Source organism: Otolemur garnettii, unplaced genomic scaffold (genome assembly GCF_000181295.1).
Source record: "Otolemur garnettii isolate 467f Iridium unplaced genomic scaffold, OtoGar3 scaffold00167, whole genome shotgun sequence".
Classification (NCBI taxonomy): domain Eukaryota; kingdom Metazoa; phylum Chordata; class Mammalia; order Primates; family Galagidae; genus Otolemur; species Otolemur garnettii.
The window spans coordinates 3300306-3318484 of NW_003852562.1; the positions used below are offsets into that span (position 1 = coordinate 3300306).

The following is an 18179-nucleotide window of genomic DNA, read 5'->3' on the forward strand; positions in this document are numbered from 1 at the left end:
CCACACACCCCCTCACCAGGAGGGAGGTCAGCCTTCATCATGGCCACACACCCCCTCACCAGGAGGGAGAACAGCCTTCATCATGGCCACACACCCCCTCACCAGGAGGGAGGACAGCCTTCATCATGGCCACACACCCCCTCACCAGGAGGGAGGACAGCCTTCATCATGGCCACACACCCCCTCACCAGCAGGGAGGTCAGCTTTCATCATGGCACCTTCTACAAGTCACTCACATTACTGTTTTTATTAGAAGATAGAAAAAATTTTCCTATTTCTAACTCACACTAAGATGTAGATATCCTTATATTTGTTGTGATTGGCAAGGTGTCAGTGATTCAAAATATAAGATAAAAAAGAGATAAGGGTACTGAGATAATGATAATGAACCTGACCATGGCCCCTATTCCGATGATCTCCAGGTTGTTACCTCCATGAATGAGGCACCCCAAATTAACACCATGTTCTGAAGATTGCTGGTGACCTTCAAAGCTGGCATGAATAGTCTGCTGGAGAAAAATTATGGTGTTGGAATTTCTTCTTCTTTTTGAATGGATCAGTTGTTTGAGTATTTTACTGATGCTCCACAGTGACTCAAGATTTTGCTGCAAAAGAAAATGTTTGAGACCACTGAACTTTGGGTACTTTTGAAATTTTCTTTTTAAAAGAAAGAACAATGTGTTAAACTCAGTATTTCATAAAATCACCAGAGTAAATGTCAGTGCCCCACCCCTTGGGTGGATCACTCTTCTCCAAGTCCATGTCACCTTATGGCTGCGATAAGGATAAGCTATAAAAATACAAGCCCTTAGTATCCAGTCTGGTTAAGGTCAAGCACATGATTAATCTCATATGTCACATGTATGGTTTACTTTTAAAAGCATTTATTGTGATTAAAATTGTCTGCTCTTAAACATTATCAGCAGTGGCGATGGACAGTAACTGTGATTAAAATCAGTGGCTTACACAGACCTTGGTGCCCGTTCAGATAAACCAAGGTGCATAAACCTTTTGGTATCTCACTTTTTCTTTCAGATTCTCAATTTCCCATCAACATTGTGGCTGTCAAAAATGATCATGATTTTCTTGAAAAAGACCTTGTAGAACCACTTTACAGGTAAGTCATGTGAAGTATTTTTGTTTCTTTCCATTGTTTAGTCTCCAGTAGATATCACTGTATTGAGGGATGAGTGCTACAGTTCAGTCAGTGTTGACTGAGTGCCTACTGTGTGCCAGGCACAGGGCCAGGGGCTACGTGTACCACAGTAAGCATCATCAGTGTGTGTTTCCATGGAACTTAAATCCTAGTAAGGGACTTCAGACAATAGATTAGGAAAAGGACAGAGAAAGGAGAGAGAACGTGAAAGGTCATTTCAGAGAGCGTTAATGCTATACACAAAGTAAAATCAGATGAGGACCCAGACAGTGACTGGGGGGAGTGAATGTGTTAGCAGGGGAGACAGTTTTGGTAACCACACCATGTGTGATCAGGGAAAATCTTGAAAAACTCCATGAGTATGTAGAACTTGGCTGTATTTTTTGCAGAGTCAAGTAATAATGTCCTCAAATTGAACTATGTAAGCTCAAGTAATTATATCAGCAAGCTGGCATGTTTAAGGTGTTGCTATATGGTAGATGCTATACGAAGACAAGGTTGTATATGTGAGTAATTCCCTTATAATCTGGTTGAAGAAACATAGTTGAAGAAAGAGGGTCTGGACACATGAACAAATAAGTAACAATTACAATTTGGGTAATAATAAAAGTTCCGGTGGAATTTATATCCTTGAACAATTAAAAACATGAAAGGTGATGTGTGTAGTTCAGAGGAATTTGAAATTTCCAATAAAAGCCCTGGAGAGAGAGGTCAGAGTTGGAAAAAAGTACAGAGTATCCTAGTTGCTAGACAAGGAAAATGGGAAATTGTAGCTAAGTGTCCCTTTATTTACAAAACATTCATTACAAAATTTTACAAGATACTTATGAAATATTATTTACATTTTGGTCACTTCTTTGTCAAATTTACCAAGGCCGTGCAGCTAATTAGGGGCTAAAATGACCTTAAAATCCATTACTCATAACTTTCCATTCAATACTCCTTCTACAACATTCTGCATTTAGCATAGAACAGGTGGTAGTTTAAGGAAAAAGTAATGATGCCCAACTTTGGCAAGACTGATGTGTTAGAACAGGGCATTGGTAATCTCACTTTAGTCTTGCTGGATCTCAGACCTGTATGTTTTTGTGTTCACAAGGTGGTCACACTATGGTTTCTATATGAAGAGAAAATAGATTTTTGTTAAGAAATGATCACTGAATGTTCAAGAAAATGATACTGTAGATTTACCTAAGAGGCCAAAGAACAAAGAACTCTTCCCATCAGAAATTACAGGAACAGGCTACTTGGACAAGAAAATAAGTAAGCACCAAATGCCATTTGTGAGAGTGTAGGAGACAAATGGCTGATTTAGTTGTGATTCTTCAGAGGTAATGAATTGGAAAAGCAATGGTTTCCTCTTCTGCGGGTCTAAGATATACGCCGAGCAGGGGCAGATTTCTCCTCATAAGCACTCATTCCACGCGGTGGAACTATACAACCAGTACGAAGTTTGTCCTTTTGGTTTTAATCAAGTGTATTTTTTGCAAATTGATGTTAAAAAAAGAAACAATTTTCATTTTTAAAATTTTATGATATGTGGTATTACACTCTCTTTTTCCTGCTGAATTTTTAAAATTTATGCTTTCTTTAAATTGAGGTATATGTTAAAGCGTAAAATTCACTGTTTCAAGGTATAATTATTAGAGCTTTGTCAAATGCCTAGAGTCATGTAACTGTTTCCACATCAAGATACAGAACAGCTCCATCACACTCCCATATTCCCGAGTTCCTGTTATATTTTATGTTTTGAATGTGTAACATATTTCATCATCAGCTTCTACCCCTCCACCTAATCCTGGAAAACAGCTGGGTTTTTTGTTCTTGTTGTTATTTGTTTGTTTGTTTGTACCTGTGGTTTGCTACAGTTTTGCCCTTTCCAGAATGTCTTTCCAATGAAATTAAACAATGTGTAGCCTTTTTAGTCTGACTTCTTTCACTTTGTATAATACACTTACGATTCACTTCTGTTGCAATGTGCTTGGATACTTCATTCCTCTCTATTTCTGGGTGGTATTCCATTCTATGGATGTACTGCCCTTAGTTTATCCATTCACCAGTTGAAGGACATTTGGGTTGTTTCCAGTTTGGGTGATTATCAAAGCCCTCTAAACATTCATCTTCAAGTTTTTGTGTGAGCATAAGTTTTTATTTCTTTTGGGTAAAGTCCTAGGAATGAGATTGTGGTGTCCATATGGTAAATCTATTTTAACTTTATAAGAAACTCTCAGATTCTTCCAAAGTGACCATACCGTTTTGTATTCCCACCCACAATATATGAACGTTCCGGTGGCTTCATATCTTTGTCAGAACTTGGTATTGGCAGTTTGCATTTCATTCTGTTTTGTTTTCAGAAATTCTAATAGATGTCTAGTGTTAACCTCTTGGTAATTTTAATTTGCATTTGCTTAATGACTAATAATATTGGCCATCTTTTCATGTGCTCATTTGTCATCTACATACCTTCGTTTGTAAAATGTCTGTTCAACTCTGTTGTCTATTTTTTTCTTTTTTCTTTTCTTTTCTTTTTTGTTTTTTTTGACACAGAGTCTCACTTTGTCGCCCTAAGTAGAGCGCCATGGTCTCATTGCTCACAGCAACCTCAGACTCTTGGGCTCAAGCAATTCTCTTGCCTCAGCCTCCTGAGTAGCTGGGACTACAGGCGCCCACCACAATGCCTGGCTCTTTGGGGTTTTTTTGTTTGTTTTTAGAGATGAGGTCTTGCTCTGGCTCAGGCTGATCTCAAATCCGTGAGCTCAGGCAATCCGCCTGCCTCGGCCTCCCAAGTGCTAGAATTACAGGCATGAGGCACCACACTTGGCTCTTTTGTCCATTTTTAATTATATTGATTTTTTCTTATTATTGAGTTTCAAGAGTTTTTACATAGTCCTTTGTCAAGTCTTTGTTTTGTAAATATTTTCTGCCAGTCTGTAGCTCATCTTTTCGATCTCTTAACAGTGTCTTTCACAGATCATAATTTTTCTGAAGTCCAATTTATTTTCTTTCATACTTTTAATGTCACATCTAAGAAATTCTTGCCTAACATAACGTTACAACTCTTTTAGCCTATGTTTTCTCCTAGAAGTTTAATAGATTCATGTTTTCCGCTAGAAGTTTAATAGATTTATAGTTTAATGGTTTATGCTTGAGTCTGTGATCCATTTTGAGTTCATTTTTGTGTAAGTTGCCAGGTATAAGTCAAGATTCATTTTTTTTGTATAAAAATGTCCAGTTGTTTCAGCTCCATGTGGAAGGTTGTACTGTTTTCCCTGGATTGCCTCTGACTATGTGTATGTGTCTATTTCCAGATTCTCTGCTCTGCTTTGTTTGTGTTTGTCCTTTCGTCAGTGTGACACCTTCTCGATCCTTAGCTTTCAGTAATTCTCGGAACCCAGTAGTGTGAGCCCTTTGCTGCTCCTTACCGGGAGTGTTTGGGCTATGCTAGTGCCTCTACCTGTTCATATAAATTTTAGAAACGACTTATCAATATTGTCAGCGTCTATTTTAAAAACCCTACTAGGGTTTTGATTGGGATTGTGTTGAATCTATATTTAGGAAGAATTGATATTATAACAATATTTGGCCTCCATAGTAATAAACGTAGTATATGTCTCTATTTAGGTCTCCTTTGGTTTTTTTCAAGAGCAACTTGTAGTTTTCAGCATGTGGATAGTAAACAATGATTGTACCTACGAATTTCGTGTTTGTGGTGCTTTTGTAAATGGTATAATTTTTATCATTTTAATGTCTTGTTGTTCATTACTGGCAGATAACTTAGATAACTTTTATGGTATGTTTTTCCTGTATACTGAAATTTTCATAAACTCACTTATTAGTTCTAGTAGCTTTGTTTTAGTTTCCTTGGGAATTTATGTCTAAACTATTAATGAAAGGTCACATTTTTTAAAGCAAAAATGAACATTCTATTACATATTTTTAAATGAGAGTTGCAGGGGCAAATGTTGTCTCTGTGCAGTTCTATTCCCAGGACAATGTGTGTGTTAATGGGCCCGACTTTGACTCTCAAACATGTGGGTGGTATGTCCTTATCAGCTTATGGCTTCATGTGATCCAAGATGCCTTGACCAAGTTGTAGGCTCTTCCATCAAAGTCTACACTTTAATGACAGCAAAAAAAGTCTTTCAGACATATTATAGGAATGAGCTAGCACGATCAGTGTGAAAAATCATTTAGTGATATAAAGTTCTGAATAATAATGCAAGCATCTGCCAGAAAAATCAGGAAATCTTCTCTTGCAGAGCCCGTGAGCCATCACGATGCAGCCCATGGCAAGGTCCATCCATACACACCCTGACAGGCATTAAATACTAAATACCTCAACACAGGGAAGGGCTCTGATGCTGGACACCATGAGCTCTTGATAAGGGCCCAGCTCGTGTGAAAATGGTTAGAGTGCCAGAAAGTTGTTATAACTGGAATAATTCTTACAGCAGCTATATCTCAAAAAGATTACGAAGCAAGAAAAACATTTGGCTGGAGGTGTGTGAACTGAGATTCTCGGGGCGTAGACGCTGTGGGTAGAACTGAGGCCAAAAGACTGGTCACACCCGGGGTGGATCAAAGGGAGCAGGCAGAGTAGGTAGACAGATGGCAGTGGCTTGGCTGAAAAGCAGTGTGGAGCTGCTTTCCCTTCCTTGCAAGTTTCACCAAGACACAGATTTCCTGAGTTGCAGATAGCGGAAAGCAGACAGAGGGAAGATCTCCAGCCTGAGGGGAATGACAGCACTTTTAAAGCTTTGAGATTGATGAGTGGTTAATTAGACAACTCGCCCACTCAGATGGTAAGTCCTGATTGATGCCGAGCGAGCAGTGAGGGGGTTTTCTTCCTTCTACACTGTAGACTTAGAGATGGAGCTGATCTGTTTTATTTTTAAAGCTCTGTGGGCTCTACATTTCACCTACATATTTGAAATGCTGAGCTAATGTAGGTTGTAAAGGTAATCACAGCCAGAGGGCAGGCAACTCCTGCGAGGTAGACGCGGGAAGACTGGAGAGCCTAAGAGCTCCTCACTGAAAATGATAATCACCACAAGAAGTTTACTCACCTTTGCTCTTCTGCAAGTATCTCGTCTATGTAGACAGAAAATTAATGTCCCAATTTACCTTTGGAGAGTGGTTAAACCGTGCCACCTTTTCTGAGTGGTTTGGAAATGTAAACTATACCAAGGATGTGGCTGGCAGAGGAGACTAGGCCTGGGCCTGAGTGTGTTGCTCTCTCTTTTTTCTTTCCCTTTTTTGTAGCTCTCATGCAGGCCCCACAAACTAGACAGGTTTGCTATCTTTGCTGAAGGTATCACCCTCCAGAATGACAAATGTGTCTCGCTGTTGCTCCAGCAGTGCGGACAGAACTTGCACGTAGTAGGCACTCTGCAAACATCCGTCACTGCCAGGCAGGGAGTGTGCTCTATGTTAGTTTATTAATAATAATCATAGTTATAATTCTGACGATTGCAACTGAATTCTTAACTGAAACCTATTTCCTCTTATGAGTCATGAAAAGCTAATTGCAAATCTTAATAGCCAGGTGAGCTAATTGAAACTGTAACTGCATCAGAATGTAGGGATGACCAAGGTGTCAAAATAGCTTGCAGAGTTTGTCATCTTTAAAGCAAATTACAGCAAATCAAAGCTCCTGAGTGAAATTTTTTAAAGGAAGAGCAAGACATTCTACTAGCGTTTTATTTACAGTTGTCCTTTAGGCTGCTAACATAGGGCCACAGTGGTCAAAATGACATCTGAATTTCTAATTTAATGTTAAGCCAGTGTAAACCATTTGCATAATTTGTGTTATTAATAAAACTAGTTAATTATACCATGTGTAAAGGAAGGGCATTGACCTTGTTCAGTATTGCTTGTTGGAGCTATGGAATTTGTTAGGATTATCTATCACTGCCTTTCATATTTTAAAGGATAATAAACATCAGTGATTTTCCTGTGGGGCAGGGGATTACTGACAAGAATGGTATTTACAATTTACCTCTACACACAAAGGCCTCTGTCTAATTGGGGTATATTAAATAACATTAATTATATTAAATTACAGTAGTCTTTATGAATATTGATCATGTGTTTAAACATTTCCTTTTAGAATATTTAATCACAGAAAATGTACAGTGTTATATCTGATATTATTATGCCATGTAACTAGTAATATGTGACACTACACTGGACCGAGTCCTTGACAAGTCATTGGGAGGACATAACGTCCACTTCTCCCATTAGAATCTGAGTCATCTCAACTCACAGTTATTTTGTTTCTTTAAAAGCACTACAAAGTTTTCACCATGCGCCAGGCACTGCTCTTAAGCATTTTACCATATTCACTCACAGAATTCTCATAGCAACCCCATCAGATACACTGTGCCTTCATTCCCATTTTACAGAGGAGGAAACTGAGGCACAGAGATGTGAAATAATTTGCCCACGTAACATCTAGTAAATAGCAGTAGGAATTACCCATACAAGAGCACATGGAATTTCAATATGGCTGATTTGACCTTTTACCTTTTTTTTAACTGAATGAATGTGCAGGAAATGCCTCTTCATCCCCCCCCCACCCTGCACCCACACAGAGCCACCCTGTGAGAGTGGGGTCAGGCTTGAGGTGCAGTCAGAGGCAGACATACTGGGGTCAAAGATAGGGGGTTTCGCTGGTGTATATTTGAAGAGAAACCAGAGTATCGCTGGTGTATATTGTTTTGCATTAAAAACAGTGACCTTTCCCAACCAGCTACTCAAGGTGACTTTTATATGCCATAAACTTTCAGGAGCAATACACAGGAAGCTACAAAATAGGCCAGAGATCGAGGGGGGAAAGGGACTTTACATTTTTAGTGTTATTCAATTGTTCTCTCTCTGTAAGTATATATATTTTAGGTATTTGTCTTGCATTATTAAAAACATGAGCAATGATTTCACAAAACAGCTTTCTTTGCCAGATGATGGTGGCTAACACTAGCGAGTGTGCATTGTGCACTGGGGTCAGCAGTGTGCTAAGCTCCCTTCACACTGACCAATCAGATGTTGTTGTTGTTATTCAGAATTAAGGGAGACTAGACCCCTGGTTAGAGCAGCTGGGTGGTACAGATGCCCTTCCCGGGGGCAGGGAAGCCACCTAGCAGAGAGCGAGGTCCTGGAGGAAAGATGTGGTAGGCTGAGGTGCCAGGGAAAGGGGGAGACATCCCTGTGTGGTGGGGTGCACAGGCCCAGAGCTTGACCTCAGCTGGACACAGAGATGTGACATCATCAGCCCATGAGGGTCTGGAGGTCACCTGAGGACACCAGAGAGAAGGGGCACAGTAAGACAGGAGGACCCAGCCTGGACTCTGGGGAGGGAAGGAAGGAAGCCCCACAGCAACAGTGGGTGCGGTGGGGTGAGGAACATCCAGCCCTTCCCACTGGCCTGCTTTTACTTTACTTTGAGTTTTTGAAACTCAGTCAGAAATCTCCAGCTGTGACCCTTACTTCAACCTGGACTAGTTCTCACTAGAAAAATGATGTGTATCAGATGTAATTATTGTAAACAGTTAAAAAGCTAAGCTAAGGACACCCCATCTCTTTTTCCCCATCCAAACATATATGAATATAAAATTTGTCTGAAATTGTACAAACTAAAGAAGTACAAGAAAACCTGAACTTTTTAAGTTCTTCACTCTTGGGCCACTTTGGCCATCATCCTGTATTGAGTGGCCAGGAGAGCTTATGCTCTTTCTTACAAATGTTGGTCATTACAACAAATTGCTTTTCTAAAATTATTTTCTCACACAAGCTAAATCAAGTCACTCAGTTCCACACATACATCCCCTGCCCGGACAACATGAACACGCTTCATTGTCTCTGTAGAACTAGACCAGCTGGTGCTTCACCACCTTTCTCCTCATCTCAGCCAGTGTCCAGGGACAGTTGTTTGTGGGCATAGGGGTTGGAACAGAGGTCAGTATCCCTACTGCAGCTTGACCACTGGGTAGAATAGCCAGAGGGAAAGCTGAGCAGAGCAGAGGTGTGGCCTTCACTGGCTGCAGTGTGGCCTGGTGACAGCCACTTGCTGACTTCTGACTATGCTCTTTTTGGTTTTACACCCCCAGACATCATAACCCCCCCGGTGGATGGCCTGTGGTTTTTGAAAGGCCTCATCCCAGAAAGTTACATTCCAGAATTATCTGTTCAAGGTAACATATTCACCCCGCTGTCCAGAACCTGTGTTTTCCTGAACTCCACCAACGTGGAGACCTTTCCCAGGCCCTGTGGCTTTGGCCGGGAAGGAGGAGCGGCTCCCTGACTTGCAGGCCTCTGACCCCTGAGTCCGGAGCACATCTTCAGTGACTTTAGTTCCTGAAGGTCTTTGAGGGCCCCTCCTAGAACACGCCCCAATAGGCAGGGCTAGGTACCTACTGCCCACCCAAGACACAGGAGCCAGGGTGAGAAGTTCAGGCTGCTGGGCTTTAATCGTAACTGTCTGCAAGAGATGAACTTGTACCCCTGGTTGTTACTCCTCTCTTTGGCAGGAATATCAGAAATATTCATAGGAAACTGGCCATTAAAATCAGTGTGGGTGACCTCATGACCAATCTGAAGTCCAGCAGTTAAATATAAATTTAAAACACGAGGAAGGAAAGGGTCCTGTGGTTTTCCCATACATCTGGCGGCACAGGGCTGCTGGGTGTCTCCCCAGGCTTCTGTTTTAGTGGGGGCTCCCCACCCTCACAGCACACAGCTGCCCAGCCTTTCTCTGGTCCTTCTGGTCCTTCTACCTGGCCTCCCCCACCTACACTCCCCACTCTCCTCCAGGGCCTTGGGCATCCTGTCCCTCTGGTCCTCCTTCCCATGTACCTGGGCAGTCTGTGCACAGTTCTCTTTTTTTTGAGACAGAGTCTCACTGTCACCCTGGATAGAGGGCCGTGGTGTCTTCATAGCTCACAGCCACCTCAAACTCTGAGGCTCAAGCGATCTTCTTTCCTCAGCCTCCTGAATAGCTCAGTCTACGGGTCCCACAGCACCAGCTGGTTAGTTTTTCTATTTTGGGAGTCTTGCTCTTGTCCAGGCTGGCCTCAAACTCCTAAGCTTAAGCAGTCCTCCTGCCTCAGAGTGCTAGGATTACAGGCAGGAGCCACTGTACCTGGCTGCAGTTCTGTTTCTGTTGACCCCTGCTTCACTCCTGTTTTGGACTAGCAGGCATGCTAAGAACTTCCTACCAGTTTCCAGGGCTCCGCCTGCATGTTAGTCAGTTGCGTATGGTGGGTGGTTGGTGTCTCACAGCCTGCACTGAGCAGGACTTCAGTTAATGTTTGTGACATTGAACTGGAATCTGAAAGAAAGTTACCTCCCCATTCACAAATGATTTTATTGCATCTTCACATTAGGGAATGTCACGTGATAAATTATTCATCTTCTTTCAATGCCCTAAGTCATTCTGCTCCTTAGCTATACTTCTCAAAAAGATATGCTGAGCCCTTTGTCCTCACTTTCTCAGGGTCCACTTCACTTCCCAGCCCCCCTCCCAGGCTTCTGCCCTGTCCAAGCCTTTGCTAATACCTCTTGCCAACTGCTACATCCCAAAGGGGATTTTTAGAATTTATATCACTTGCTCTTCCTCAGAAATGTGCTGCTCCTAACCAAGTACTCCCTCCTGTTCTCAATGCTCGTGGTTGACGCCCAGGACGTTGCCTTGCTGACCTCCTGCGTCTTTGACTCCACCGTCCAGAGCCTGCCTCCTTTGCTCGGCCCATGATGTAACCACTGGAGTTCCCCAGGGTCCCGAATCCCCCCAGATGATCAACTTTCGTTATCATCCACTTTCCATGTGGGTCACCTAGGTGTGGTTCATTTCCAAGTGGGTCTGGAAGTCACGGGGGGCCCTAATCTTTCACATACCCAGACATGGGCTCATCATGTTCCTCATCTCCTCACTCTCTCCCGACTTCCCTGGTTCACTGTTTTCGTGTTTAATGGCACCTCCATGAAGCTTGAAGTCCGGGAGTTGTCCAGTTTCTTCCTCTCTGCGACTTCCCCATCAACCAGTGACCGAGTCTTCATCTTCATCCAGAGAAGTGCCCCATTGCCACAGACTGCTCCTGACACCTTCACCTGATCCTTTGTGATCTAGCGCCTGTCTCCCTCCCTCGTGGGGTTCCCACTCACATACTTGCAATCTCTAGACTATAGTATTCTACTGAATGCCTGTTTCCTTTGCCTGCAGTTCTCCCAACCTGGGCAGCAAATTTCTCTCAGTCTTTCATAGATCTGCTCAAATATTGCCTCCTTTGGGGGGTGCTGTCCTACTCTCAGGAGGTCCGTTACTGCTTCTCTTCTTTAGCATTTTTTATCCCACACAGGACCATGAGATTCTCAAGGGCAGGAACTGTACTTTCCACCTCCGTGTTCCCATTCCCCAGCCTTCCAGGTGCATAGCACACCTTTGGGTGAAAGCGTCTTGGCTTCTACTGTTATTCACTTTCCTTTAGAACCACCAGTTTCACTCTTACAATGAGAGTTTCTATTTCTCCCTTACTACTAAAACTAATGTATTAGCCCTTTATAGGATTTTGAAGACAGTAGTAAAAATTAGCAGGTTCTTACAGTGTGGACGCTTCTTCTGAAAGGTTCAAACTGCTTTGCTTGTGCTAACACACGAATTCAGTTTGCACAGAGCATGAAGAGGACAGGCTTCATCACGTGCCATGAGCTTCTCCTTCCACGGAAAAAGCGGACAGGGAATGTGCTGGGTACTTAGTGTATTCTCATTTTCCAGGCCCTCCTAAAATTCCTCTTCAGTAGAGGGGAGTAGATAAATCACTGGGCAGGAAGAGGTTCTGGCTTGGCTGCCAACTACTGTGTGGCTCCCTTAAGCACGTGGTCCTCTCAGAGGCTTTGTCTCCTCATCTGAAAATAAAAGCATCAGTCCAAATGGTCCCTAGAGTCAGCCAAGCACTAAAGTTTCCTTAGCAAACATTTGCTCAGTGGATTTGCTCTGAGCCAGCACCGCAGCTAGGCATTAGGAATGCAGATGAGATGCAGCTCGCAGCTCGTCAGACTCAGTGGTGAATAATCCTGTTATTCTCACTCTGCAAGGTCTATTGTAACTACTTAAAGTCAATCACTGATTGTACCTGTATAAACACAGTATGTTCCCTTAAAAGAGAAAACCCTGCAGAGTCTGTCATGTATAAAACTTCTGTCTAGGATTCGTGGGGATTAAAAGTAAATTATAGTCCCTGCCTCAAACAAGGCTCTACTCTGGTGAAGGACACACCACTCATGTAGCAAATCAAATAAATTTTACCTTCAAAATTTTTATCCATACAGAAACATTTGTTCCAGGCAATACTAGACCAAAGCAGATTATGTGAAGGGTTTTTTATTACATACTGATGATTCAGTTAGGGGGAAGCAAACACCCATGCTAAATATTTGTCCTGAATGCAGGTTGGTGTCACTCAAACTGAATTTCACAGTGTTGGGTTTTTTTTTAATTTTTTTTAAATAAAGTTCCGTGAATACTTCTGCTATGTGACATATTCTTTTATTTGAGGCAGCCACATCTTAAAGAGGCATTACATCTCTCTAGGATATACAAGGTTGGACAATTAAGTTCAGCTTGTAAACTCATCCTAGAAAATGTGCTACGTACCTCACTGCTAAAGATACTACAGTCCCCTCCAAGGTCCTCCCCTTGGGAAGCAGTGCCCTGACACCAGAGCCTACTCCATGTTTCAAGTACTTTTTCTAGGATGAGTTCTCACACTTAATTGTCAGGCTCCATTTGAGACTGCTCTGATGACCATTCCAGAAAACAAGTTTCAAAATTCTGTGAAGGGTGGACTAGGCACTGGCCTCGGTGCACAGCTTCCCCAGGGGAGGACCTCGAAGGTGACTGTAGTGATAGCAGGGAGGGAGGTCGCGCTGTTCTTAGGATGAGTTGGTGAGCCTATCTGTCTGACCTCGTCTGTTTCATGTAGTTTGTATTGGCTTGTAGGGTCTGGCTAATAATTTAATTTGTCCTGTGCAAGACAAATCAAAGGCCAGTGCCCCAGCATGCCAGGAATGTGTGTCTAGTTTAGGACAGACGTAAAGAGTCTGTCCCTCTTTGGCTATGGCAAGATTCAGAAGAGTTGGATGGTTGCTTAAAGTTGTACCCCAAATTTCTGAGATGTCTTCAGTGATAATGATTTTGTCGGTATGACTGAGAACTGATGAATAAGTAGACTCAGACTGAGAGCAAAAGAAATGGAGATCACTTTATATCATTCACTTCTAAGTCCAAGAAAGAAAATGACCTAAGTGAACAAAACTGGCTACATCTTTAAAAAATGACTTCACTTTTTAGAGAAGTTTTAGGTTCTCTGCAAAATAGAGCAGGAAATACAAGGAATTCCCATACACTGCCTTTCCACTCACACTTGTACACCTCCCCTGCTATCAGCATTCCCAACAGAGTATCTGGAATTAAAAAATAATAGATTTCCCATGCCATATACTATTCTATACTATTTCTTTTACTTAGTAATAGGCACTTAAATTTCTTCCATGTCTTTTCATGGCTTGATAGCTCATTTCTTTTTATTGCTAAATAATATTCCATTTCCTGGATGTACCATGGTTTATTTATCCTTTCACCTGACATCTTGGTTGCTTTCAAGTTTTGAGAATTAAGAATAAAGCTGCCATAAACAGCTGTGTGTAGGTTTTCATATCAACTTAAGTTTTCTTACTAAATACCAACAAGTACAATTCCTCAATTACATGGTAAGAGTATGTTTGGCGCTAAGAAACTGCCCGCCTCTCTTCCAGACTAGCTGTAGCATTTTGCATTCCACCCAGTAATGAATGAGAGTTTCTGTTGCTCAATATTCTCACCACATTCAGTGTCCTCAGTGTTTTAGGTTTTTTCCATATACGCCTAGTGGCATCTCATGGATGTTTGACTTGGCAATTCCCTAATGACAGGACATTGAACGTATTTTAATATGCTTATTTGCCATCTGTGTCTCTTGTTTGGTGAGGTGTTTCTTCAGAACATTTGCCCATTGTTTTTAATTGGGCTGTTTGTTTCCTTATTGTTGAATTTTACGAGTTCTTTGTACATGTTAACAGTCCTTTACTAGATACAGCTTTTTCAAATATTTTCTCCCCATATGTACTTTACCTTCTCATTCTCTTGTGACAGTCTTTTTCAGAGCAGAAGTTTGAATTTTAATGAAGTCTAGTTTATCAAATTCTTTTGTGGATCATGCCTTTAATATTGAACCTAAAAAGTCGTGATTCACCATACCCAAGATCATCTAGACTTTTTGCTTTATTATCTTTTAGCAGTTATATGGTTTCCTGTTTACCTTTAGATATATGATTAATTTTAGTAAATTGTTGTGAAGGGTATAAAGTCTCTATCCAGATTGTTTTTTTTTTTTTAATATGGATATTCTCTTGTTTCAATACTATTCAGATTGTATCCCTTACCTTTGCTCCTTTGTAAAAGTCAACTGACTGTCTTCTTGCAGGTCAATTTTAGGCTCTCAGTTCTGTTCCATTTACCTATTTGTTTATTCTTTTGCCAGTACCACACTATTTAGACTACTATAGCTTAATAGGAGTCTTGAATTTGGGTAGTGTCAGTGAGTTTGTTCTTCTTCGTTATTGTGGTAGCTATTCTGAGTCTTTTGCCTCTTTGTATAAACTTTAGAATCCATTTTTAGATATCTACTCTCTTATAATTGTTTTTGTTTGTTTAAGACTGGACATTTTAAATATCATAATGAGGCAAATCTCAAAATCAGATCCTCCCTGCCCAGGGTTTGTTATTGTGAATTTCCTCAGCTAATTTTCTGAAATCTGTATCTTTTGTAATGTTTGGCCACCAGAGTCTCTGCTCAGTTAATTTTGTGGTCAGCAAATGGTTCAGCGGAGATTTCCTTAAATACTGTGAACCAATGTGTAGAACCAAAGTCTACCAGGCTTTGGCACAGGGCTCTTTGTGCAGGTTGCATCATGACTTCAGCACCCTGCAGGGGATTGACAACTCGGTCTGAGCCGCTGCTTCCTGTGTGTGCAGATATTCAAGGTCAGCCAAAGGTGGACGTTTAGAGCCTTCTCAGGTCTTCCCTAGGTATGCTCATACAAAAAGATAAGTTGTCAATCTGAGGAGCAAAGGCCAAGAACTTTGCAAAGATAGCCTCAAACTAGATGATCAGCTTCAGATCTAAAATAGCCTATTATATTTTGCACTAATGAGTGTATAGTCATTGGGCAAATTAGAGATGGCTAAAAATGAGTCAGTGATTAATGATCACAAAAAGTTGGAAAGTGAAACTAATTTCAATATGATTTAGCAGTGAGAGTGAAACCAGTTAAGAGGCTGTTGCCTGAGTATGGGTGAATGATAAGAAAGGACTGAATTAGGGCTGATTTAGGACCAAAGGAAAGGCAAGTTGTCAAAGGAATGATTGACAGGATCAATGAATGTAGATCCTGAAGAAGGAGAATCTCAAAATAACTCTGTTTTCTAGAGTGGGTGGCCTGCCAGGGATGCTCTTAGCCAAGACAAGACAACACATAGGAAAAACATGTTTAAAGAGAACGCAGTGAGTTCAGTTTTGAGATAGGAGTTTAAAGGCCAGTTGGCCCCCACAGCTTGGTGAAACCAGTGAATAATTAGAAATGTAACTCTAGGGCTCAGATGAAATGTCTAGGCTGGAGAAACTGGAATCGATATCATTAGACTCCAGTTTATTTTGAGATGAGATCAAACACTTCAGTATGCCCACGCAGAGTCAAAGAGCAAAGATTTCACCCTCAATTTCAAAAAAAGAAAAACAAATGAGGAAAGAAAGAAAAAAAGAAGGGAGGGAGGAAGGAAGGAAGAAAATGAATAGTTAAGGAGAAAGTATGCTTGGTGACAAGAAGGAGATAGTGTTCAGAAAGATGAGAAAATTCATACTCTTGAATTCCAGAGATGAAAAGACTTTTCAAGGAATGGTGGTTGGTAAGACCTATTGCTACCAAAAGTTCTTAGCTTTAAAACATCTGTGAAATTTGTTGCTTTGAAAGTCATTGGTCATAACTGGAAACAGCCTATCTGTCCATCAGCAAGACTATAGGCATGCCAATTGTGTGCCTCCACACCGTGGAGTGCCACTCTGCAGCTGAGGAGAATGATTACGCCATGACATAGTCAAGCTCTAAAAGCAGGGTGTTTGTGGAATGAAAAAACAAGGGACTCAGAAAATGACTAAGAATAGGCAAAACTAATGTATGGATGAGGACCCTGATGCCCCTGGAGGTAGTGGGGGGGAGGGCGGAGGGAGATCTAGCTGTACTAGAGCTCAAGCAGACTTGCTCTGTGTAGAAATGTTCTTTATCTGTCTGAGAGTACTTACGGTTGCCAAACCCATTGAACTGAAAACGTTAAGATATGTGCATACAAAAAAAAAAAAGGCCAGCAGTTAAAGACAAGAGATTGAACACCTAAATTTGCTTGCTTCTAAATGCCTACTAGTTTTAAGAGAGACATTCCTTTACAAAAGCTAATGTCCACACAAGGAGAGAAATCACAACTACAAAATGTTCCAAGCAGAACGACAGAAATATGTAGTAGAGGATTTAGCAAGTAAGCCCAAGAAACAAAATCTAGCTGGTCAGTGGATAAAAGTGTAAAGTAACTCAATTGTCACTACATCAATTCTAACATGCTCAAAAATTGAAGGTGAGAGTGGAAGAGAGTTGTTTGAAATTCTGTTTTAAAGCAGGTTAAGCCCTAGATCTCCCCTGGTCTGTATCTAGGCAACATCTTTCCCCCACCAAAATTAGAAAACTAGATGTGGTTTTTCTGGAGAGCCTGGAACAGAAACCCCTAAACCAGAGACCATCAGACATACTTGAAGGTGGGGAGCTCTGTTGAAAACAGGAACCTACATGACTGTCTCCCCACACCCTAAATGTCCACATTCCCAGATTGCTGATATTACTTGGCTCCAGAACACTAGAAGAATCTGAGTTTGGAGAAATACCATCATCCCACAATAGAAAACAAAACAAAGGCAGTAAATTCAGACTTGAACAGGTCAGAAGCCTCTAAGAGACTCACAGCCCAGGAAATGAAATCAACAGAAAGGGGTCAGAGAGTTAAAGAATTGGGGAAGTGTCTGGGCTTAAATTTAGGAATAAGAACACAGAAAACTAATGAAACAAATAAGTAAGATGCTTATTAACTCCAAGAATAAACCAAAAGTGAGAATAAAAGGAAAAGTAATCAGTGTATTATATACATATGAATAGTATCTCCATGTCATAATAAACATTGAATATTAATTTATCAAAAAATTATGCAATTATGATGTTGTAATATTTGCAATAGGCAAAAGGGGGGCAGTGAGAGGTAGGAATAGGTAATAAAAGAAATCCTCATTTCCCAAAGAACAGCATCAATAGATGATGAGTTGAACCAAAAGATTATGAAGATTATCATAAACATGTTATTAGAAATAAACACCAAAAGAAACAGTGGCCTCCAAGGAATGGTAAATGGAAGAAGACATAGCAGGCAATGTTTGACTCTTTAAGCCATGTGCATTCGTTATTGTGAATTTTTTTTTTTTTTTGAGACAGAGTCTTACTAGTCACCCTGGTGACCTAGTCACAGCTCACAGCATCAAGCCTCAAATTCTTAGACTTAAGTGATTTTCTTGCCTCAGCCTCCCAAGTAGCTGAGCCTACAGGCTCCCATTACAAGACCCCACTATTTTTTAGTTATAATTGTCATTGTTGTTTGGCTGGATTCAAACCGTCAGCTCCGGTGTATGTGGCTGGTGCCCTAGCGGCTAAGCTACAGGAGTCGAGCCATAATTGTGAAATGTTTTACAGTAATCAAGAAAAACAAAACAGTAAAGGTATTTGCACAGAGAATTTCATGAAAATTAGATTGCAGAGAAATGAAGAGTGAATGAAATTGACGATGTTCTCAACAAGTTAAGCAGTAAAAGAAATGGGAATGTGGGAGCTATTAGTGTAGTTA

At 41.1% G+C, this 18179-nt stretch overlaps 1 protein-coding gene across 1 annotated transcript in view; it reads left to right on the forward strand.

Moving 5' to 3' along the window:
* The window catches only part of STARD13 (StAR related lipid transfer domain containing 13), a 170771-nt gene that overhangs the window by 112230 nt on the left and 40362 nt on the right, over nucleotides 1–18179 (forward strand). The window contains exon 3 of the mRNA XM_023519278.1: nucleotides 1036–1117. Within this exon, the coding sequence (XP_023375046.1) occupies nucleotides 1036–1117 (82 nt within the window). The remainder of the gene's footprint in view (nucleotides 1–1035; nucleotides 1118–18179) is intronic.